This window comes from Malaclemys terrapin, chromosome 10 (assembly GCF_027887155.1).
Source record: "Malaclemys terrapin pileata isolate rMalTer1 chromosome 10, rMalTer1.hap1, whole genome shotgun sequence".
Taxonomy (NCBI): domain Eukaryota; kingdom Metazoa; phylum Chordata; order Testudines; family Emydidae; genus Malaclemys; species Malaclemys terrapin.
Genome location: NC_071514.1, coordinates 77,960,375 through 77,985,387, shown reverse-complemented (window position 1 = coordinate 77,985,387; position 25,013 = coordinate 77,960,375). Strand labels below are relative to the sequence as shown.

General features: G+C 41.2%; 1 protein-coding gene across 1 annotated transcript in view; it reads right to left on the bottom strand.

Annotated features, from left to right (window-relative positions):
- SDK1 (sidekick cell adhesion molecule 1) overlaps window positions 1–25,013 on the bottom strand; it is a 660,854-nt gene that overhangs the window by 93,486 nt on the left and 542,355 nt on the right. Inside the window, exons 23-28 of the mRNA XM_054042917.1 lie at window positions 17,558–17,667; window positions 14,518–14,668; window positions 11,975–12,212; window positions 5,028–5,143; window positions 4,007–4,196; window positions 1,140–1,238 (exon numbers count right to left, since the gene is read on the bottom strand). Of these exons, the coding sequence (XP_053898892.1) occupies window positions 1,140–1,238; window positions 4,007–4,196; window positions 5,028–5,143; window positions 11,975–12,212; window positions 14,518–14,668; window positions 17,558–17,667 (904 nt within the window). The remainder of the gene's footprint in view (window positions 1–1,139; window positions 1,239–4,006; window positions 4,197–5,027; window positions 5,144–11,974; window positions 12,213–14,517; window positions 14,669–17,557; window positions 17,668–25,013) is intronic.

Sequence of the window (25,013 nt, the reverse complement as noted above, 5' to 3'; positions counted from 1 at the left end):
AAAGAATGAGCACAAAATGAGAAGTGAGGGTCTCAATTTCCCCATTTTTAAAATGGGAATTAGCATCCCTACCTACCTACCAGGGCTGGTGGGAGGATTATTAATGTTAGTCCAGAGTTTTGAAGACAAAAGTGCTATTTAACTACTCAGTACTTTATTATTAGAGGCAGGAATGGATTAATATATTGTAAACATCTTCATACAGATCCCATTGTTTTTGTAAAAGTTTGTGCACTGGAAAGCCATCTTGAGAGGTCAGGGTAAAGAAAAGGTGATAAAATATTTCACAGATTCTTGTAATTGAGTTAGGTACTACTATTGCTCTTGATGAAAAGCTAATTGTGAGTTAACTCCTTGTGACCTGACAGATGGTATTCTCCAAAGAAAAGTGATAAAGCAAAACACAAGAACACATACAACTAAGAGCTTAGGTGGTCCTGGCATCAGAAGGGAAAAACCAACTCTTCCCCTGCCATAGAGTAGTAGGCAACTCCCCAAACACTCATCCAAAAAGGATACAAAACAGAAAAATGGAAGACAATTTAAATATAGTGCCATGAAATGACATGTGCATCTGACTCATGGGGATCAGAAGAGTGTTATATTAGTTATACAGAATCTCACTGACCCTTCGGGTACGTCCAGACTACCCGCCGTATTGGGTATTGGCGGGTAGTGATAGATTTATCGGGGATCGATATATCACATCTCGTTAAGACGTGATATATTGATCCCCGAACTCGCTCCCCGTCGACTCCAGAACTCCACTGGAGCGAGCAGCGGTAGCGGAGTTGACGGGGGAGCTGCGACCGTCGATCCCGCACCGTGAGGACCCAAGGGAAATCGATCTAAGATACTTCGACTTCAGCTATGCTATTCACGTAGCTGAAGTTGCGTATCTTAGATCGATTCCCCCCCCCCCCAGTGTAGACCAGCCCTTTCAAACTCCAGCAAGGGGTACCACACTTCTCAGCTGACAGCAATGTAATATTTTAATTTGTTCATCTATGAAGTGGCTTGGATGTGCTTTCTAGTACTGAAAGCAAGAAGAATAAGCACATATTGATAGTTCTCCTTCTATTTTCTCTCCGCCTCTTCCTAACCATTGTGTTTGGAAATTTAAATGTTGCCTCTCTTACCCAGAATAATTCCATTGGGTTCCTCTGGTGGTTGCCACACAATTCGTACTGATGTCAGTCTCACTTCAGGGAACACCAGCCTCACAGGAGGTCCTGGGGCTGAAAAGAACAACAGAAATCACAAAAGTGAATATTACGTACCAAAGGAACTGCTAGTTCTCTGACAGCTGCTTGTTTAAACACTTCTCTGTCTGCTTTATACAGAAGTCAGGCCAAGCAGTATCTAACCAGAACTCCAGAGATAGCTGTGAGCTTACGATGCTGTACATGCACACTCTGGTTTTATTGTGAGGAATTCTGTGAAAGGCTGGGTGCCTCTAGTACCACAGAAGAGTAAATATAATACCGCAACCACACACCCTAGATTGTTTTGCTGCACCTATAAAAGAGTGTTACAAGGATGCTTTGACAAATGAGTTCTGACCTATGTGAGAATGATCTCATAACAGCATAGCTGGGAATCCCTGTGAGCCAATCAGATTACACACTTCATCTAAGTCACTACATAGCTGATTACATTCTAGGGTGCGAGGCACTGAGCTACCTTTCCAGAGAGAGAGAATGTGTCAGCTTAATTCCCTTCATGCCTGTTGAAATTGAATAATATCATCTAACTCTGCTGGTACCACTAGCTTTGAACTCCCTTCTGATTTTACATATGCATTTTGTACGTGTGTCTAGGCTCGAGAACCTTCGTGAGGTCAGAAGCTCATTAACACAGATGGCTGGCACCCAGGTTGTCCATCTCAGGTTCACAAGGTGAGTTTATGCGAATTCACAAATACGCAGGCTCTGAAATTCTCCGTAAGCACAAATCTCACCTGCACTCTCACTGATGATACTTTTAATTAAATTGAACTGAAAGAAGACACAACATGTTTATGTCAGGAGTTTGGAGATGGAAGAACAATTTGTGTCATTTGCCAACATATACTTTAGGAGGGAACTGTTATAATGAGCTTGTCTTTGACAAACAACCTTAAACACTTCTCATTACATTCTGGTTTATGGAATTCAGAAAACGCACTATCTCCCTGTAGAGTTTTGCTACAATAATCTGCACTCTGCCTCATCTCTTAGAAAAAGGCTAAGTTACCACACAGCTAGTGTGTTAGGAGAATGACTAAAGCAATGATTGGGGGTAATTGCGCTCTTCCTCTCTGCAAGGCACATCCTTAGTGCTTTGCTGGAGACAGCAGAAAATATTGTACTAAATCAGAAGTCTGAACATGTTCTCAGTCCAATGTAATTACTTCAATAAAGTTGCTTATGGAAATCTACAGTTATTTAATTTCTGTTGGGAGCTTTAGATCCAAAAGGATTTGGGGTTTTTATTTTTATTTATTTTTATTAGGAAGAATACAAAAAAAGAGTTTTCAACTGACACATTCTTTATACTTGCTTATACCTTACTGAAAATGCAGAGAAAATGGTCACCTTTAAGTGTTTGACATCTGTAAAGCTGAAAAATATTTTTACTGCTGACGTAAACTTCAGTGAAAATACACCAGGAATACTCTGTCCACAAAGACAAATTAAAGCAGAAACAGGGGGTGGCTCTAGTCCTTTCAGCAGGTCAAACTGCACAGAGGAATCTCTGAGATCATAGGAAGCATTGGAGGGCATTACCAGGGGAAGCCTATATGGTCACTTTTCAAATGTCAGTCTCTTATTGACCAGATCAAGCAGGTGAATGATTGACAGACTTGTGGGTTGGGTTTAAACAGCAGGCTGCAACTTTATTAATGTTACCTTGTGGAGGGGCACTTCATTGCCTGCCCTGGCGCTCACGTATGAGGCATTTAATTAATTTGTTCCAGTGAGGGTTCCAGGGCTTTTACCACAAACCAAAAAATAACTTGAGGTACATCCTTCCTCATCTACTCAAGCACTCAGTTCAGCTGTGAAACCTCTTTGCCGTGGTTCTCCGCATAAGGAGGGTGGAGTGACAGAGGCCACAAAAGCATGAGAGGGGAACCTCAGTACTCAAAGACTTCAAAGTTCTTCTACTTCATGAGAGCAAGGTTCAGCTGTACAATCCTGGAGGTCTTGTTGACCTCTGGAAGCTGGCTCTTCTTGCCTTTACCCCCGGACACCAGCTGCAAGTTGTGACAAGTCAGCAATCGTAACAGTATAAGTAGGGCTCAGTGTCTGTCATGAAAGTTGAAGAAGTCATGGATTCCGTGACTTTCTGTGACCTCTGTGACCTCTGTGACTTCTGCAGTGGCCAGCATGGCTCATCCAAGCAAAGGGTGGGGGGAGAGAAACACAGCAGCCAGTCAACTGTCCCCATCCTCCCTTACTCAGCCAATGGCTAAGCAGAGAACTGAAGGGGGGAACCCCCTTCCTGTTGTGCATGCATTTAGACTTCTCTCATTCCCTGATGCCTAATCAAAGTACCTTCCCCGGTAAAGGCAGCACAGGCTATTCTTTTGCAGAACATTCTTACTGGAATGCCAAACTCCATATCTTCTTCAGGCCCAGTCAGGGCTAGATTTGTTTATTGTGTCCTATTATAGCATTTCTTGTTTTAGTGCTAAGATTGCAGTTCTGTAGAAGTTCATAATTGGGCTGTCAAACTTCACTGCAGCCTGGAACTAGCTCTATGAGGTTTGAATGAGTGAGAAATGGAGTTTTTTTCTTTTGTCAATTACGGGGGGGAAATGTTTTCAGTTTTTGGGCCCAGAACCTCAGCTTGCCCCCAATGCTGTGCTAATTGACACTAGCCAAAGATCAGGTTCTTTATGTTTAAAATTGTAAGCAAATCTAGGCTATATTTTTAAGTTTGCATAATGAAAACAGCTTTTGTTTTAAAAAGAAATGCTAGAATGAATGGGAAGAAAAACTTGAGCGACCCATAAACTCACCATCATCCTTGGTTCTCTCTATGACTGGAGGGAAGTTAGGGACCCCATCTCCAATACGTGTGAACGCCAGCACGTGAATCTCATAAAGAACATATTTCTTCAAGCTGGCCAGCAGGACACTCTGGGTGTGGTTACCTCTCACTATTTGGGTCTTTGGTTCAGAGTCCAAATCTTTTGCTTTAAACAGAATCTGCAAGAATAAACACAACAGAAAAAGTATGATTATCAATCATTATCCAAAAGGATTGCAAGAAAGATTGTATGTATTTTGGGTTCTTCCTGATCTTAAACTATAAAGCAACAGACTCAACTGCACTCTTTTGCACAGAGCAAACAGGTAATCCCATAGACATGAGCACTGGCTGTATATAACACAGAAGGTAAGCCATGAACTGCTGGACATGTGAAGGGAAATTAGTGATACTGCATGCTTGAACCTGAGAGATTATGACTTTAGAAGTCAGAGGGCATTGTTAGAAACAATGCAACTCTGTTGGATACTTTGCCCTCATCTCTGGTGACTGAACTGCAATGATCTGGGATAATGAGGTGAGTATGAGCAGACCTATTCAAGCATCTTGACTGATATTCCTTTCTGTGGTCTCCACTTCGAGCTGCAGGTGTAAATTCCAATTCAAGGAGACATACCCACGCTAGTTCTGATTGAGTTAGCATGCTTTAAACAGAATGTAGACGTGCGATGTGAACAACAGGAGAAGCTAGTACATACCCATCTGAGACACTAGGCATGAAGTTGGGGTACCTAGCCCACTCCTGCTGTTCACGTCACGGTGGCAACACTCTATTTTTAGCATGCTAGCTTGACCAGAGCTAGTGTAGTTTATATCTCCAGCTCCAGGTGTAGACATACCTAAAACAAATCAGATCACTCCTCCGAAGAAAGAGACTATTTCCTGACCCTTCTCAAAAGAGAAATGGGTAAATTAATATGCATCTGTTAGATAATAACTATCAAATGGAAAAACAGCCTAGCACATGTATTAAAAGCTCGACTGTGTACCTTGTAGCCCAGGATAAGTCCATTTTGCTCTGGTTCAGGTACTGATGTCCATGTCAGTAGGATCTGAGTGGAGCTTACTGCTTCAGCTGACACGTTCTCAGGGGGAGCAGAAGGAACTGCAATCATATAGAATCACAGACATTAGAGACGGGTCTTTCCTATTACGTCACCTCTTCATCGCCCTGCCAGCTCAGGATTGTTCCCCACAGAGCATTTGCTTAGTCTAGTTTTCAGTGTCCGTTGCAAGACTTCTCCGCAGCCTAAAACAGACAAAAGTCCATTTTTCTCTGATATTCACCCTATATTTCCCACTCTTAAATCTCATCCTATTTTTCCTAGCTCTATCCCTCCTTCTACCCTAATTTCTCACTAATTCTTCCATGACATTTGTGAACAACCAAAGATTCTAAATTACGGACAGTGCATTTCTGGGTGCTCATTTGTTTTATTTTTATAAAATAATAATAAAGATGGAAATTGGGATTTGAACGCTCAGCATTCTATGTACTTTGTAATAATTAGAATCAAGTTAGCATTGGACTAATGTAAATATCTTTCTCCATATCTCTGTCACACGTTTTATTTCCCTGTGTTGAAAGCCAGAGATCCTTATATACTGGGAATTTATCTGAAGGTGCAAATCTGTTCCAACAAGAAGTTTTACATCTGCCCTGCTTCTTATGCTATCTGAAAGGAAATTATAGCATCTTGTGTAGAATTGGCAATAATTCCAGCCTCTGGATTGAGCCCAGACCTCCCGATTCACTGAGGACTGCTCCAACCTCCAAGCCTTTTGATTATGGTGTAGTATACAAAATGACAATGTTGTAGATCTATCACTGAGGAGCTCAGCTTGGATCAGCAGGGTATAAAAGAAAGACATGCCTATTTCATTTAAATTATAAAATGTGATTATTGGGCCTTATGAAACTAGAAATACGACTGGAGCTGAAATTACTGACTCCTCACTGACCTGAAAGCAGAGGGAATCTCTATCCTCTGACTATATTACCTCTCCAGGCATCACAGAAGAACCACACAACCACAACTTTAACACCATGCAGTTATGCAATTAAATTTGGAGGCTGCTTTTAAGGGTCCAACAAACACGATTTTATTTTGTCCCTTTCGTCTTTTTTTCTGTGCATTTCTAATGTCTGAAGAGCATAATCCTTCTTAAAGCACAATAAAACCTGCCAAGCTTCAGAGAACATTCATTTGCCAAGGAAGAGAATGTTACACAAGCACACGTGGAAAAGAAGGCTTGACTAAGGTTCTGAGTGCATCACCAAGGGAGCGCAATGCCCCTGAAAAAGCCAGCACTCTCCTTGCCGTCCAAACTGAAAGCAGAAGAAAAGCTGTTATGGAGGGCTAGCTCCTGAGGCTGCAAGCAGCAAGAACAGTATAATGAGTATGACACAAGAATATATATTGGGAAAAAAAATTCACCAACCCACATCCCGGTGCACTGAAGGTTAACCGCATATACAGTCATTTCTGAAACAATTTCCCTGTTAACAATTACCTGGGACATGAGAAAAACAGCACCGTCACACGACAATGCAGCAGACTGAAATCAGATTTTTTTCCCCTCTCTATGCTGAAGTGTTTTTTATCTTCTTCTAGATTTATCCCCCACAAGGATATAATTATGTTAAAGGAAAACAGATTGCCAGGAGCCATGAATGTCTTTGGATCCCTGCCATAACTTTATCTGTAGATCTTCACAAAGAGCTACTCCCACATGAATTACTTTGGCGGGAGAGGGAAAGGAATCAGAGTAAGTGTAAAGGAAAGCAGTCCTTTGCCAGCCTCATTTATTCATATTTTCTTTGCTTTGAATTTCCCTTTTTACAAGAGAAGACTTTATTTTTATGAATAATCTTTTGCTTTTTGGTCAGCTGCCATAAGTTCTCCAGAGTTCACAGAAGGTTGCTGTTGAAGCTGTGCTCACAGTGTGTGCATACATCTTTAGGTTGTGCATATGATCACTTATTCCTGCTAGCAAGAGTCTAAGTCTAACAATGCAGGAAGTGGAGCTTTCTGAAGATTTGCTACCACAGCCTCTTGATGCTCTCTCTCACCTCTCAGTAATGGACAGGGCAAATATTCCCCCAAATATTACCTTGGGAACGTAAGCACAATACCTAAATGGCAACTCTTTTTTTGTGGGTCAAGTGCTTACCAAATCTTTAGTTTGTCTCTGTTCTGGCACTATACTGCAAATCTTTTTCTGATGGTCATGTTTCTATTCCAAGGGGGGACCAGATTCAAGATGATCACTAGACAGAGGCTGTTAATGTGTGTGTTTGTGTATTGTGTTTAGTGATAAGGTGGTTGAATTTATGGTTGTTTTTCACCGGGTGCCACAACCAGAATACAATGTTGAAAAGTCTCAAAAGGATAAAGTGAAAGACACGAAAAGTTGAAGCTAAATGTTGAGACAATCTACTGTTCTCCATGAGGTAGTTAGAAGTAATGCCAACTGCATGGGGTACTTTGCGTGATCAGACATGGGAAACTACAGAGAATCTACTGGTATTTTCCACTGGACCTTAGCAGAAGCTCATGGTTTTGCAGTTCGTTCACCATCACCATAGCCTCATTCTGTCCATTATACCTGGAGTGCCTCACTGAGGTAGGACCATACATCCCTGTCCTGACTCAAACATTCTCATATTGTAAATGCAACAAAGGTTCATAGTTCATCTCTGTGACAGTGTACCCCATAAGGCTTTATGGGGAGGGGGTGCTTATAAATGTATGTATGATATAACTGGAATATGTTTTGTGCTGCCTGTGCCATGTAACAGATCTCCGTAAAGATTATGGTCTACTATATCTATTCATCCTATTTGTACATATATATCATTTTCTACTTAAGGGTAAGAATATGAGCTGTATGCTTGCTTGGGTTCTAAGTAAGCTTTGGGAGGCATTTGGTCAGCTTCTTTAGGAAGGAATTCGCCAGGTTAAGTACCTGATCAGGAAACGCTTGGGGAACAATACATCTTGGAATGCTCCAATCCACATGAGAAGTCTTCCTGGATGCCATGTGGACAATGGCGTCGGCCTGTAAAGACTGAGTCATGCAGGGGCATGTGACTTGCCCAGGTGACTCCAGAACTCCATCTTTGCATAGGAGGGAGGAGGGGGGTCTCCACCCACAAGAGAGTCTATTTAAACCTGTGGGAGACCCCTCCATTTTGTCTTCAGCTGGCTAAAGAAGGAGCCTCTCCACCCCACCAGGATACTTGAAGGAGACTGAAACAAAGGACAGTAACTACAGGGGGTGTGAGTGATTGCTGGACCCAGGCTAAAAGGAGATTAGCCTGTAAAAGGGAGTGCTCTGGAACTGGTGAGGAAATTATCTGTATTTAGATTGATTAGACATAGATTTGCGCATTTTGTTTTATTTTGCTTGGTGACTTACTTTGTTCTGTCTGTTACTACTTGGAACCACTTAAATCCTACTGTCTGTATTTAATAAAATCACTTTTTACTTATTAACTCAGAGTATGTATTAATACCTGGGGGAGCAAACAACTGTGCATATCTCTCTATCAGTGTTACAGAGGGTGAACAATTTATGAGTTTGCCCTGCATAAGCTTTATGCAGGGTAAAACGGATTTATCTGGGTTTAGACCCCATTGGGAGTTGGGCATCTGAGTGCTAAAGACAAGCACACTACTGTGAGCTGTTTTCAGGTAAACTTGCAGCTTTGGGGCAAGTGATTCAGACCCTGGGTCTGTGTTGGGGCAGATGGGAATGTCTGGCTCAGCAAGACAGGGTGCTGGAGTCCTGAGCTGGCAGGGAAAACAGAAGCAGGGGTAGTCTTGGTACGTTGGGTGGCAGCTCCCAAGGCGGTTTCTGTGATCCAACCCGTCACAATCTCTTTATCAGTGTCAGTGACAATCCTTACAATCCATTGGTCTCTATTTTGGATTTTACCAGGAAAGCTCAACTGTCTTAAAAGATGCCACACCGTGGAGTGGTCCACTGGTTCCTTGTATTCGCTCATTTAAGTTAACTGAATCATTGTCACATTTTGAAAGTAAAAATAAAGCTGATAATTTGTACCTCTTATGTTAGTTAGAGGTGATGGTTCAGACCTATGGCTATGGTAAAAATAATAGTGTTGCACCATAAAACCCTTTGTCTATAAAGTGAGTTAGACATTATAGGCCAGATCCTCAGCCAGTGTAAATTGATATAGCTCCATCAGCTACAATGGAGCAATGCTTCTTTACACCAACGGAGGATTTGGCCCTATTTCTGCAATAAAGCAATGCTTTATCTCAGCATCTTAACTGCTTCATGAAGGTCAATGTCTGAAACACTAAGAGCTTGAACCTTCCACAGATACGTGACTGTGCCTGTGCAACAGCTGATTTTGTAAGACAAGTGGCTATGCACATCCACGTAATCAGGAAGCATTATGAGCCCACAAATACTAGGGCAGTGGATTGGCGCATTTCAGATGAATTATATGAAAACACGAGGTTATGGATCAAGAAAGAAACATTCGAATCAAGGTTGTATGAACACTATCAAGGTCTAGTTAGCATTTCTGTAGTTGAAATATGTAATCCTGAAAACCAATTTCCATCACAATGAGTGGAAACAGAGTTTGTAAATTGTCATTCTATGATTATATTACACAGTGAAATTAACTGAATTATTTAAGTTCCCGGAGTATGAAAACATTTTGGATCAATAAAATCTGTCCTTTTTGAAGCCCAAATTAATCTCTCTCCCCTCTTCAACAACCTGTTACTATAACCAGGATGTCGATCTTCCCTTCATGTTCATCCTTCCTGCTGTCTACACTTAAGCCATCCCCCAAGCTATCCCAGTATTGCTTCTCCATGCTCCATCTGTTTGGTTGCCTCTAGCCTTCTTTATAATGAAATGCATTAAAAGACAGAGTAGCTGCAGTGACATGCAACTTATTGTTAGCATGTGTGCTCAGTTAACAGTGACATAATCACACATCTTAGAATAAACAGTCATCCAGATGCAATTTTTCTTTTTAATAAAGATCATGGACTCGTCCAGCTGCACTGACCTATAGGATACCAAGAGTGAGTTTAGTGCCTGAACTCACTTCTCAGGCTACCACCCTGGGCTAGTGGTTAGAGCTCTGCACTGGTAGTTGAGAAATAGAGGCTCCAGTCTTGGCTCTGTCACTGCGTGGCCTTGGATGAGTCAACTTTGGTCTGACTGTCAAGAGTGCTGAGCACCCACAATTCTAGCTAAAATCAACCTTTCTATGTCTCCCCATCTGTAATATAGGATATCAATTCTTACCCACTTTCGACCTGCCTCACAGGAATGTTGGGAGAATTTTTGTAAGGCATTGTGAGCATATACACCTCTGTATAAATGTTAAGTATTACTATTGTGCTCACTCCCTGAAAGTGGCTGATAGGACTTGTGTTTGCCTTGAATGACCGCCCTCCCTTTCCCCCCACCTCTGGCTTTAGGTGTACCCTACCCACACTTTAGCCCAGCCATGACCATGAATGCAAGGCCTGTCAGGTTAATTTCAGTCTTAAGTTTTTGTTTTCAACAGAGCAGGTTGCTTCACCAACATTTGTTTTCTTGTGCCACTTAATCTGAAAAGATGCAGCCTAATGTATGATCTTTAATTGTGCACCAAGAAAATACATGGAAAACAAACAAATAAACTAGTCCTTACGGCCCAGATCAGTGCTCAGCATCATTTTGATTCCAGTTTTCATTCTTTCCCCTCTAGAATCTCATGCCAAATTAAATATTTTTTTTTAATACTGGGAGAGAAAATGCTGACATATACACATGGAACTTTTGATCTTTAACGGCTGATCTGGACCACTATTATCCCAAGATTTTATGAAATCACTTAATCTCAGTATCTGTTAATTTGCAGAGGAATGGTTTGAACAGCAATAGAGAAAAGAGGAAACGCAGTTATCTCCTTATAATGATACAGAGCTCTTCAAAACTGGGGACATACTATCTCAAAGTCCATTACAAACATGTCTTGTTTAAAACACCTCTAGCAATAACATTCCAGTTACTAGGAAAAACCCAACACTTTAACAGGAAGGGGCTCAAAGATTTTGTTTAGCCTTTTACCTTCAGTGAGTTCAACGGTTAGTTGCCTGAACCAGTAGACCAAATCATGCAAGGTGCTGACCACCTGTTGCTTCCATTGGTAATTTTGGCACATTGTCTATATTTACATATACGCAGATGTGCACATACACACAGCATGTACAGTATTAACTTTCAAAGCACTCAAGTTCAAATGATTTTGAAGAAAAGTAACAAGCATGATCCTTGCTTAAATACAAGTCACATGCAACAATAATTCACTTTTACTATTGACTATTTTATCCAAGTAGGGTCACTCCATCTAATTATTCACCTGCAATAAAAGCAAATTACATCAGAGGCGTGCAAGCTGGGTCTGAGAAAGAAGCTCGGTTTGAAGTCCCCTCGTGAAATAGCTTTGCAAGATCTAGCTTCTGCTGCTGTTACAGAGTTACCAGTTATTTATTGCTGTCTTGATATTGTAGAGACTGCTTTCTTCTGGCCACTAGAAGTCTCTAAACTAGTATAATATCTGCATACTCAGAACAGGTGGACAGTACAATCTCTATGTGCTTGTTAGCATGCGCACATGTGGGTTACATTTATGCAGATCTACAGGCACAATTTTGGAAGGTGGCACTGATAGCTCAGATCATTAGTTTCTTCTTTGGTTACTATCTACTCCATTTAAAATCTTCCCCCACCAGCTGCCTGGCTAGCAAATGTGTCTTTTTTTACCACCAATGGGTCCGTAGATTGCACTTTTAGGTTTAGTAGATCTGCAAGAAAGAGAGGTTGAGGGAAAGGGCTGAAGATACTGAAATGCACCGAGCCCATTCTTCACAGAAGCCCATATACTGTTACTTACCAGACTCCCGGGTGCAACTTCTCACCACTTCACTCCATGGTCCTGCTCCGATGGCATTGAAGGCCTGAATCTGCAGTTCATATTCTACCCACTCCTCCAGATCCTCAACAGTATATTCCCTCTCCAGCCGGTCACTGATAACCTTCATGAGCACTGGAGACTGCAGATCCACACGCCACAATTTTATCCTGTAACCCACCATCTCTGGGTTGCCATTATATTGAGCATCCAGGAGAGGCTGGCCATTAGTAATAAGAGCACAAAATTATTGCACAGAATGGGTGGACTATGCTTTTCAAATCATATGTCATTGCCTTTTGTACTCATATACTTAATAAATACTGCAAGAAGGTGAGAGAAGTTCAGGGGGGTGAGAGGTTGAGGGTTTATTATACATTTTGTTTACCTTTGTTGACCATTTATAATATTTTTTTTATTTTGCATGTAATATTTTTATTTTTTTTCTATGCCACCCTACCTAAATATTGTATAGCAAACAACACCTCTCTCTGCCCCTCCCACACCTACATACACCCCTCACTCCATATACGTGGAGGTAATACCAATGTGGTAAATTGCAGAACCATTGGGATAAACTGTGGAAACTAGTGATAAATTGCAGAGCCGTGGGATAAATATATCATGCACCTCAGACTGTTTCACTGGCCCTCTGCCTATTAATCCATCTACCTAGGATTTTTTCTAACATTCCAACTCCCTGAGCAGCATCAGACACTTAAAAGAAAAATTAACCTGCCCCAGAAATGTCATCACCTGCTCCACCCGAGTGTGGATTTTCCCCCCTTAAAACTACATCTGTATGAGCCCATGTATGATCAAGATTCAACACTGCTTCAGAAACAGGTTTTGTTGTATATTAACATTTCATAGCTTTAAAGTATTCTATCCTGCGGCCCAGTAGGACTAGAAATGTAAACTTCATTCAGTTGGAAAGAAGTTCCCAAAGGGTCACAAAACTCACTCGTCGGCCTTGAAGGGCAGCGATGTCACACTTTAAAATACTGACATTATGCTGTGTAGAAAAGCTAAACTGGGTCATTTTCAGATGTGTTTGTGGCTCCCTCTGACCCCTGCACTGTTGGTCTCATGGTAAATATGACATCTCGCTTTACAGGTGGATGAATATAAAACAGTCCTAATGAAAGTTTTAAAAATCCCCTAAAATGCTCTTGAATGAACCAGAGTACGGGCCACTGATATGAACGTGTGATATGCCATTAAAGTGTGACTGCAGGGTTTAGGGATGAGCATGTTACTCATATGTGAAGCCACGAGTGAGTTATGCAGCTCAATGATCAAATGAACTGTAATAGCTTTTCTATACATACTAATGTCCCATTTATAAGTCTGACGTCTCAGCCCTTCAAGGTCTAGGCAAGTTCTGGGTGCCACTTGGAAGCTGGAATCTCGCCTTTCCAATGAAATACTGCTCCTATCTAGTCACATTTGTGGAGGAGGAGGAGGAGGGAGCTGCAGCAGGGGGAACTATTTTGGGGTCAGATTTATAATGCAGAATTGAGACTATTTGAAGGGAGCTAGAATATTAGAGTAAATCCCAGTGAGATATTTTCATGGGCAACTGAGGCAGTCAAAGGTGCATGATAAATTAATTTGTGAATGGCTCTGCAATTAATCATCTGGCTCCACAATTTATCACATAGCTCTGCAATCGATCACCTGGATACAGTTTCTACCTAAGTGATGTGTAGGTATATATGGAAATACTCTGCTCTCAGTTACACTGGCATAAAACCAGAGTAACTCTCTAAATATAAAGGGTCTTACACTAGATATATACCAGTGTAATGCAGAAGCAGCATTTAACTTATTACAATTTTAGTTCATTAACAATTTATCATTACAACATACTTCTGTTTTTTTCCTATAGACAACCAATTTCATCGTCTCCTCACCATCATGTGATCAATCCTTTTTTTTTTTTTAAATGATCTCAAAAGCCCAGCTCCCAACAAGGGTGACCAGATGTCCCAATTTTATAGGGACAGTCCCGATTTTTGGGTCTTTTTCTTATATAGGCTCCTATTACCCTCCCACCCCCATCCCTATTTTTCACATTTGCTGTCTGGTCACCCTACTCCCAACCTAGCTAACATCTCTTGATATCAGTATCTGCAAGATCACCATATTTTAGTGATCAGAACTCAATAAAGAACTCTGCAGAAAGAAGCAGCAAATTAGCTCAAGTATTCATATTGCCTGTATGTGCTGACTGAAGCTGAGGACATGGAGAGCCTCAAAAGCTAAGGCACTAACATCTCTGGCCTTTTACACAAGGCGTATATTTCCCTTGTAAGCGAGGGCAGTGGGGAATTGAGGTGATTAGTAAAGCACTTAGATAAATCTCAGATTTCAGACAATTTGGGAAAGGAAATATTTTTGCTGTTCCTCTTTGGGTCAAATGCATGAAAAAGTAATTCATGAACTTTGGACAAATTCTCTGGGGAAACTGACACCTCAGATGTCGACATCTCCCCCAGACTCCTCAATTTACACTAACTCACCATCCATCGGATCCACAAGCTAGTCTCACTGGCAGTGCGCACAGTAACGCTCCCTGGTGCAACATCTGGTGGTGCCTGCAGTGTCTGGATGACACGAGATGGTTGGCTGAGTGGGCTTTGGCCGACAATATTCACCTGTCTCATCCGGAATCTAAAGCATAAAGAAAGCATAATGCAAACATGTTCCAAAGCAAAGCTAACCTGAAAACTGAACAAATGCTATTTCTTGCCCAGGACTACACCAATAGAAAGAAAGAAAACCAGGCCGTCATCAGTTTGAGACATAAATGCCATTGCTCATGAATGCCCATTAAATTCATCGCCCTGTTGACTACTGCAACAATGGCAAGATCCTCAAAATTAGACTAATTTAGTGTCTATTAGAAACAGATGGGCAATATGAGGAGATTACGGTAATTATACCACATTTGAGGAGATTATGCAAGCATTAACTGATTTTCCCTTGAGATGCCTTTGTGTTACATTCAGAAAGGGTGTTACAAATATCGGTATCTGGATATCATAGTTCCTTGCAAATATCAGAAATGCATCAGTTATATTTCCTTTCAATGGTCAATTCAATGAGGGCTGATATAACTCTGTGGACAGCCTTGTCTCCTTGCCTACACAAGAATGATTAAGTCATTTAATATGGATACACAGTTTAAAAGCCATCCTGTTTGCTCCAAATGATCTCTTCTACAGCAGGAGTCCCTATAGGGGCATGAAAGCCTTTTTCAACTTCATAAGGAATCACAAAAAAGTTAAGACTTGTTGTAGGCTTCAGATACCCACAGGTGACATAAACACAGGAGGGTCTTGCAGTTCCAAATATTTGAGGCTAGCTTGTAACTGTTCAATTTGTTTATATTAAACAGTGGAAATCTGGCTCTCATGATTGGACTTAGATAAGGGTCGAGCTACACTACGTAGCACCATTTATCTATCTGCTTTGATCACTTTAGGAGGTGCATTAAAGGCAATACATCAAACAAACATCATCCTTAATTTCACACTTAAACATTGGCAAAGAGTGTAGGAAAGAAGCTCAACTGACAAAGACTGTCTAACTGATAATTAGTGCTCATGATTTATCCTTTCAGCGTGCTGTAACTAGAGCTGGCAGGATGATCACTCTGTTTTGCAGCAATTTTTGAGGTTTTGAAATTTGCAAATTTTTTCATGAAAACAGAATTGTGTTGAAATGTCAGAGAGAGAGCGTGTAGATAGCCTGGTAGCAGGGCACTGGCCAAGGATGTGGGAGACCCAGATTTAAATCCCTACTCTGTCTTATTCAAAGCAGAGGTTTTTTTTATCTCAGACCACTCTGCTTCAGGCAGGGCAGGGACTTAAATCTGAGTCTTCCACATCCAGGCCAGGACCCTAACCACCAGGCTAAGGAGTGCAAGAGAGTCCCCCCCTTCCCAGCTCTAGCACTCTCCTGACCATTGATACCATTGATAACCTCAAGGATCTGGTGACAGCTGGGAAATTCATCTCTTTCAATGATCCTATGAAGAGAGCTGAGTGAATATTTACTTTGCAGGCAATTTGGGGAAAAAAATGGTTTGGGGCCAAACTGAAAATGATGTTTTTTGAAATTTTTCAGCAAATTTGAAAAGATTGAGTTGAACCTCCATGAAACATTTTGGTAATGTTGAAAAGTCTTAACCCTGAAAGTTTCTGTTTAGCTTTTCGGGAATTTTGACAAAAGGAAAGGAGGATGAGATTCACAGAGGAGGAGGTGGTGGTACTGCTGCATCCCTTATTAACTTTAGCCTTCAGCTGGGATGGGGGCAACCTGGGCTCAGTTACCCCCTCTACCTAACCTAGGGACAGGAATGGAACATGGATCTCCCCCATTTCCAGAGAGGGGCCTAGCCACTGGGGCATATTCTGATATGAGGCTTTCCCAGTCTCTCCTTTTGAAGCTGCCCCTTTTATATAAACAATTAAAGAGTCACTGGAGAAGGGATTTGAACTTGTGCCTCCCACATCTTACATGAGTGCCTTAACTACCAGGCCATGGAATCCTTCTCATTCTTTTTCTTTGGCCCAATGACTATCCATTGTCATCATGAAAGACTACAAAGACATCCTGATGATACATTTTTTTTTCTAAAATTGCCTTTTTAGAAATCTCCCACATCCGGAAATAGCTTTTAGAAATTCTTGACAGGTCCGTATATATCAGATACAACTGAGTGGCAATATGCTCTACTGGGAAGGAAGAGTCCAATATGCTCTGGTGGTTTTTTACTAAAATTAAGAAAATTAGTGCACAGGTACTGAACTAATTACAACCAAGGTGAAGATCTTATCATATGTATCTTATTGCTTAGCAATTCACAGTATCATGTGACCCAAGTAACAGGCCTTTCAGTGGTGTGAAAGTAGACAGTGTCTGTAGCAAATTGCTTTGCCCTGGCTCCCAGAAGTCCCTTATTACTAAGTCTTTTATTAGGACACTATTTAATATAGGCATTTTCCATTAGGATTGGGTATCCCCATTCTCAGACCTTGTTTATACTAGAAAACTGCATCAGTTTAATTAAATTGGATGTACTAAAATCGGTTTAAACTTTACATATATTGATTTATCTTAATTTGGTGAATTTCTGTAAGCAAACCTTTAAACTAATTTAAATTACCAAATTAAGCTAAATCAATAGAAACATCTTTAAACTGATGTAAGTGTGTAGATAGGAGATCGTGACGGTTTAACTAGACCGATTTGTAATCAGTTTTAGTTAAACTGGTGCATCCTTTCTGTATAGACAAGGCCTCAGCCTCATGATCTAAGAAGTTACCCAATAGTCCCATTTAGCTGGTTTATTCCCCTTTGGATCACGATTAGTTATTTTACTATGCATAGGTTAAAATTTAAATGTATTAAACACGTTGTATACATTATGGGGTGTGAACTTTTGCCTTTCATTCATATTGCAAACTACAGTCAGCTGCTTATGAATAGAAAAGCTTCTCCATGCTACAGTTTTCTAGGATGTTGATACTGCATTTAATTACCAGCTCTTCTCACCTGTAATGAGTGTATGGAATGAGGTTTGGTATCTCCAGCATCTGGGCATCAGGTTCATTCTCCACCTCATATAGATTCACCCACTCCTCCTCCTCTCCTAGAACACCAACCTATAGTTGAGAAGTGCAGGAACAAATGTTAACCAGACAACACAATGTCCACACCTGGCGACACGTGTAATTGCTGCAGTGGAAGGACGGATACCTTTAAATCAAGAGTAACTAGCTAACATTTGTTTTATGTGCTGTGGCACTCAACAATGGTAAATATGAAACAGTGGCACTTCCAGCCTGCCTTATCTACTGCTGGGATTTCACTTTTGATTCACTGGTGAGGCCTATTGCAAAGACACATCATAACAACCCAGAGTAAAGAGGGCTAAAGCCATGTTTGATTCATTTGCATGTTAGTATCTAAAAGGCAAAAGTGTTGGCTAGTGTTATAACAAAAATGAAGAGTTGACTTCATCAGAATAAGTTTCAGTAACTGATGCAGATTAACCAGGTCTGAGTGGAGGCAAAGCAAGGGCCCCTCAGTCATGAAGACAGAGAACAAAAGAAGACAAAGAACAAAGGAGCTTTGTGCTGCGCTGAGACCATGCTCCTCTATACACAGTGCTCTGTATTAATTAACCACTGAGTGTGGCCAAGAGCCAGCTCGGCACAGCCCCTCAGCTAGCGTACTGCTAGCAGGGGCAGAACAGTCATGGGAATTTAAAGCATTACAATCCACATGCCATCTCCAGGTTAAAACTGAAGTAGGAACAGTCAGGACTTAAAAGAGAGACACCAATGGATAAGAGGCGAGCCAGGGTCTTTCACTGGGTCTCAGAAGCTGACAGCAACAGTAGGCTGAAGACTGGGTCAGGCCTGATAGAGTGGTAGCAAGGATCTTGGGAGGGAGCTGGAAAAGCGAGTGAGGAGGATTAGTTATTAGCTTGGTGACTCAGGAGTGCAGCAGAGAGGGTCTCAAATAGAGCCCTCTAATATAATCTTATACCTGCTAACACCACACTGGAACTCTGCATTCCACTTACCCTTCTTTTTTTTTTCTAGGACTGGAAGGGACCTCGAGAAGTCATCAAGTCCAGTCCCCTGCCGCATGGGAGTATCAAATACTGTCTAGACCATCCCTGATAGACATTTATCTAACCTACTCTTAAATATCTCCAGAGATGGAGATTCCACAACCTCCCTAGGCAATTTATTCCAGTGTTTAACCACCCTGACAGTTAGGAACTTTTTCCTAATGTCCAACCTAGACCTCCCTTGCTGCAGTTTAAGCCCATTGCTTCTTGTTCTATCCTTAGAGACTAAGGTTAACAAGTTTTCTCCCTCTTCCTTATGACACCCTTTTAGATACCTGAAAACTGTTATCACGTCCCCTCTCAGTCTTCTCTTTTCCAAACTAAACAAACCCAATTCTTTCAGCCTTCCTTCATAGGTCATATTCTCAAGACCATCAATCATTCTTGTTGCTCTTCTCTGGACCCTCTCCAATTTCTCCACATCTTTCTTGAAATGCGGTGCCCAGAACTGGACACAATACTCCAGCTGAGGCCTAACCAGAGCAGAGTAGAGCGGAAGTGAGCACTCGTGTGGTTTACTCTTTATGGCAATAGACTCTGTGTACTAATGTACACTGTCTATCACGTGGCCTCATCACTGTAGTATCTAGCATTGCTAACTATTTAAAATAGAAATAAATTTCTACCTCATTCTCTCTTTCTTCCTAAAGGAGAAGTAGCTTGATTAATTTATAGGTTTATTGTTTGTTTGGGTCTGAGTTGGTTTATTGTGTGTCTATGAGCTTGTGCATGCAGAAATCGAGAGAAAATTAAACTGAAGAAATGAGCTTAGCACTTGATTCAGAAAGTGGTTGGTTTTGTCATCATTCTGGCAGACAACAGCTTTCATGGAGAGTCATGGACATGGATGGAGAGGAGGCCTCTCAGATACCTAGGGCCAGCCTCAAGGATGTCAATGATAACTTCACAGAAAAGAACTAGAAACTTCTTACAGAAAAAATAAAGTCTGGGAAATTTTGAACACTCTGTGCGAAGATCCCGATTCTTTATATTACAGAGATTTTTGCAAAGCACCGGGGCACAGAAGCATAGAGAAGGCATTGCAAGTCAGATCTCCACTCCAAAAATGAGCAGCCCCAGACTGAGCCCAAGGAATAAATATCTGATAAAAGGAAACGTTTTCTTTAACAACTCCAAATGGGGAGGGTGCTGAATTTTTAAGACAGAAGCAGAGAATACTTTCTAAAAGGAGTTTTTGATTAATTTTGTAGGAAATCTTTGGTAAATGGTTATTTTTGCAAGGCTCCTGGCTCTTAATGACATCACCTCAAAGTGCCGCAGTAAGTATGTAGTAACAATCCACAATGTTTCAAAGACAGCAAAATTTCTTTTTCTGTCTCCTGCAGAGATTTAGATTCTTTTTTTTTTCAAACCTTAAGAACAAGAATAGCCCTTTGGAATATTTATTGCACAGCAAAACACACCACAGGTTTCAATCCATATGCAGCAGCAGGCAGGTCATTAATACACATTAAGGACCACATGGTTCAACCACAGAGGCCCATGAGACTTTGTAAACAATTGACACTGAATCAAGCTTGAGAGGTGTCCAATTCCCTGCCTGTATTGCAGGTATGCATTTACCAGCTGGCTATGAAACTGGAGACATTAAGGATCTTTCACTGATTGGATAACAGTGAAGTTTCTGTGTGTTTAAGATCTTGGCGAGACTCAGAAAGGATGTCCCATGTGAGACCCCGTATCAGAACAAAGCTTTCTCTGTCAGATAAGGATGATTGGTGCAGTCTCTGAGAAAAAGCAGACCCAGGACCAGTCTGGCACATTGGAAGTTTCCTCACTCTAAAGCCAGCTGGGTAACAGGTGGCATATTACCTGCTTCAGGGCCTTGGAGGCTATGGGCAGAATGGCTTTACAGACAGTAATTATTAACCTTGCTTAGACCTGTATGCTGGTGAAAGATAAAAACAGGGAGGGGGATGAAAGGAGGAGGAGTAGAAGCAAACAACTGCAGGAGATGCTCAGGTCTCTCAGCAGAACTTTGAAGAAAAACAGAATACAGACTCAGAGAATTCCTTTTGTGGAAACCTGCCAACATCCCACCCATCTTCCAGTATCCTGGTGCCAGCAGGAGGGCAACTTCCACATATAGGGCCTCATCCTACCTCCACTGAAGATAACAGTAGGACTCTGAGTGCACTTCCCCTGTATTAAGCCAAATGAAGACAACCGGAGGGTGTTGTGGATGACTGGACAGACATAAATACTGTTGTAGGCCACTGTTAATTAGGTAAGAATGTATGAATTTAGCAGTAATGTTAGGAATCAGGCTTACAATAGAATGTGTAAAGGTGGGCTTTTGTTTTAACTGTTTTGATGTCTCTAACAGGGTCCCAGGTTCCACGCACAGAGTTGCAGAACTTTTTTGGTGACTCATCCTGATACGTGGTTCTAAGACCAACCTTGCACAAAGATGCAGTTATTTTTGCTAAATCACTCTGATGTCAGTTTAGAAGTGTCCTATCAGCTTCAAACGAATGAGTATAAAAGGAGCTTCCTCAGGTAGAGAGAAGTGAGGGCAGGGACAGAGAAGTCCTTCAGCAAAAACAATTCTTTTGGAACAGAAGGAAGTTTAGGTTAAGGCTTATATTTTGTTGTTGTTGTTTCAGATAACAATAAAAGCAACTCTAGGAAAGGATTAAGTCTGGAAAAGACCCACACAGATACATGTGTGTACTGTGTTAGAAGCATCATTGGAATGCCCCCTGCTCATAATGCCCTTTGCAGACCTTTCGGTTGCTATCTGAATGTAAACTCTTCAATGCAGGGGACTGTCTTGTAGTTTGCCTCTGAACAGTGCCCAGCACAAAAGGTCCACAATCCTGACTGGGGCTTGCAGGTGCTACAGCATTACAAATATAATAATGCCTATCAAACTCATTCCTTTTAAGCCACTAAATATCAGCCATCACATAACGATAGCTATTGTTCATTTCCAACCAGGGCTGCTTTTGACTGATGCCCTAACTGCTTAAGGCTTCATTCTGTTGCCAAACTCTTCATCCATCCAATCCCTTTGCCAAGGGAATTATCACTGAGAGGGTAATGCTTTTAGAAACCAGACAATATAGAACAGTACCAGATTTATAATTCCAACCAACCATCATTAAATATTGGAGTGAAAAATCAGAGGTGTTCGCCTCTGCACTTTTACAAGAAATGCTAATACAAAGAGTGGAAATGGGTCCAAACCTGAGAATGGTTATCAAGTACTAACCGCTGTAAATGGAACATGTTTCCATGGGTATATCTACACTGAAATTAAAACCCCCTGGCTGGCCCGTACCAGCTGAATTGTGCTTGTGGGGCTCAGGCTAAGGGGCTGTTTAATTGCTGTGTAGATATTCAGGGTCGGACCCTGCGAGGTAGGAGAGTCCCAGAGCTCGGGCTGCAGCCCTAGCCCAAACGTCTGCACTGCAATTAAACAGCTCTGTAGCCTGAGCCGGAGTCAGCAAGCACAGGCCAGCCGTGGGTGTCTGTCTGTAATGTAGACATACTGTATATGTTATAGAGGCAACTTGTGTTCTGCTATAGTTCAGGGTATGTCAGAGTTTTCATTGTAGAGGTTTATAAACAGGCATTTGAAGTCACTTTGGGAGGAAATTTGGTACAGAGGTTGTCAGCCCAGATGCAATATTTTCCTTACAAAAGAATACTTAAAATTGATTCAGCCATTTTTGATTTAAAGATTGGCAAAGGTATAAAACTGTCAGAGTTCCAGACACTTTATTTACCAAGCTCTAAAGTGAAAATGACCTCAAGAGAAGTACCTTATACAATGGATGAATCTGAATAGCTCCATTGACACTGAGGCTTTGATTTATCCCATGAAATAAGAGTAATTCTCAGTTAAAGTTACCACTTCATTCTTAACTCACGGAGGTTATGGCTCCACATTGTAGTAGCCCTTAAATATTTTCCTGGGTTGAAAATCTGTTTTCCAGTTCTGACATTATTTTCCATTCTATGTACAGGAAATCTCTCTCAAACCAGCAGAAATACTTCGTGTGTGCTCTCTCTCTCGCTCAGTACATATGGTACATACTCCCCCAGTTCTGAGACCCTGTGGTCGTCTTGTAGAGCCTCCTATTGCTTAAGTGTGGCACAGCCAGTGTTTCCTGCCTTGGTTTCCTTCCTTGAGGTAGGTCTCCTCAGCCTTCCACACATTGGTCAGTTAGGAGATGTAGCTTGGCCCTCCAGCCAAGTCACAAACAAATTTAATCCCTTCTGGGGTAAGAAAAGGCTCAACAAACAAAAAGGTTCTTCCGCCCTGGTGGACTTTTCTTCAGCTTGACCTGCGAGCCCCTGTTCCTCTACACTATCTTTCTACCCCTCCCCTGCTCCAATATAGAACATTCAGCCTTCCGGGCTAGTTCACCTGAAGTACTGTTCTCAGCCCCCGTTGAGCTCTTGCATCCTTCCCTGCTCCACGATAGAGCACTGGCCCCCAGGCTGGTTCCTTTGGAGTACCCAACTTCCTGCAGATCCCAGCTCAGGGCTTTGGCAGGAATGATTCCTCCCCAAACTGAGCTCTTTCAGCTCTTTTATGAGGACCAGCTATTCATTAGCCTATCACCTGACCCCCTTAGTCCCATCCCCTCAGCCAGGGAACCAGCTAATTATTTATGACTGGGGGAGAGGGGCTGGTCCCTTCTCCCCTTAAAGGGGACAGTTACACCACGACATCCTGCCATACCTAATCCCAGTGGGACCTCGTACTTTGCCTTGTACTTTGCCACAAGCCTTCTAATCACTTTGTGACAGCATTATTGATACCCACGGTCAATCAAACTTGGCAGCTGTTAATGTAATAATAATCTACTAAATTTTTGATGGGACGGGCAAAACACCCAGCAAGTCACTCTCACTGTGGTGTCATTTACACATGACTCGTGTCAGAGTCCCAGGAAATCCGGCAAGAGAGAAACAGGATGAAACTAGGTTGCAGCATGGAGAGAATCCAAACATGAAACAATGAGGAACAACAGCCAGGATCTAAAACATATTATTGGTAGGGAACTGCCCCCCCCCCCAAATCAGTAGCATACATGCCCTTTATATTAGGCACTGAATGTATCTTGGAGTACATGGTGGTGTGTGGCAATATGAAGGATTTATTGACATGAGTTTGCAATGACCACATTACTCATCAGTGGCAAAGCCACAAGTCAGTTATTCCGAACAGATGTCAATAAAGCCTTCATGCCCACACCACATTCTTCTCTACTTTGCCAATGCTGGTTGTTTCACGGAAAACCAATTTTAAAAATGTTTTTAAATGGTCTTCTGACTATTTTTTGTACTTCTGGTTTGGAAATCCAATTTGCTTCAGTACTATGGGTTTAACTGTACAAAATGAAAGAGAGGAAAACTACTGCTAATAAATTTTAATAAACCTCTTAAGAAATATGCCATGTCGATTTACTATAAATCAGGGTGATGAGATTTTAATGTTTGATATCGCAATACCAGCCAAAGTTAGAATTAAAGGTCCCAGTTCTCCTTTCGCTTTCCTTGGTGTAAACCAGGAGTAACTCCATTGACCTCAGTGGAGATACACTAGTGGACAAGAGGAGGGAATCAGCATATTACTTGCAAGCTGGAATTCCAAGCTCCCCAATGTTATGAAACAAGTGTTTTTAGTTCAAAGAGTTTATGCAGTATTAGACATTAAAAAGGTCACTCATCCAAAAATCAAATATAACATGTCTTGCACCTGCTCCTATCTGACTCAGCCTCCTACCACATATGGGAAGAAAGAAGGAAACATTTTGGTGGCAGGGTGTTGTTATATATACAGACAACTAGGGCTGTCAAATGATTAAAAAAATAATCACAATTGATTGTGAGATAAAAAACAGTTGCAATTAATCACAGTTTTAATCATACTGTTAAACAGTAATAGAATACCAATTTAAATTTATTGTAATTTTTGGATGTTTTCTACATTTTCAAATATATTGATTTTAATTACAACACAGAATGGAAAGTGCACAGTGCTCACTTTATATTATTTTCTTTGATTACAAATATTTGCACTGTAAAAAGATAAGCAAAAGAAATAGTATTTTTCAATTCACCTCATACAAGTACTGTAGTGCAATCTCTTTATTGTGAAAGTGCAACTTACAAATGTAGAATTTTTTTTTATATAACTGCACTCAAAAACAAAACAATGTAAAAATTTAGAGCCCATAAGTTTAAGCAGGCCGAGGCATACGAATGTTTAGCACTGGGGTCGGCAACCTTTCAGAAGTGGTGTGCCGAGTCTTCATTTATTCACTCTAATTTAAGGTTTTGCGTGCCAGTAATACATTTTAATGTTTTTAAAAGGTCTCTTTCTATAAGTCT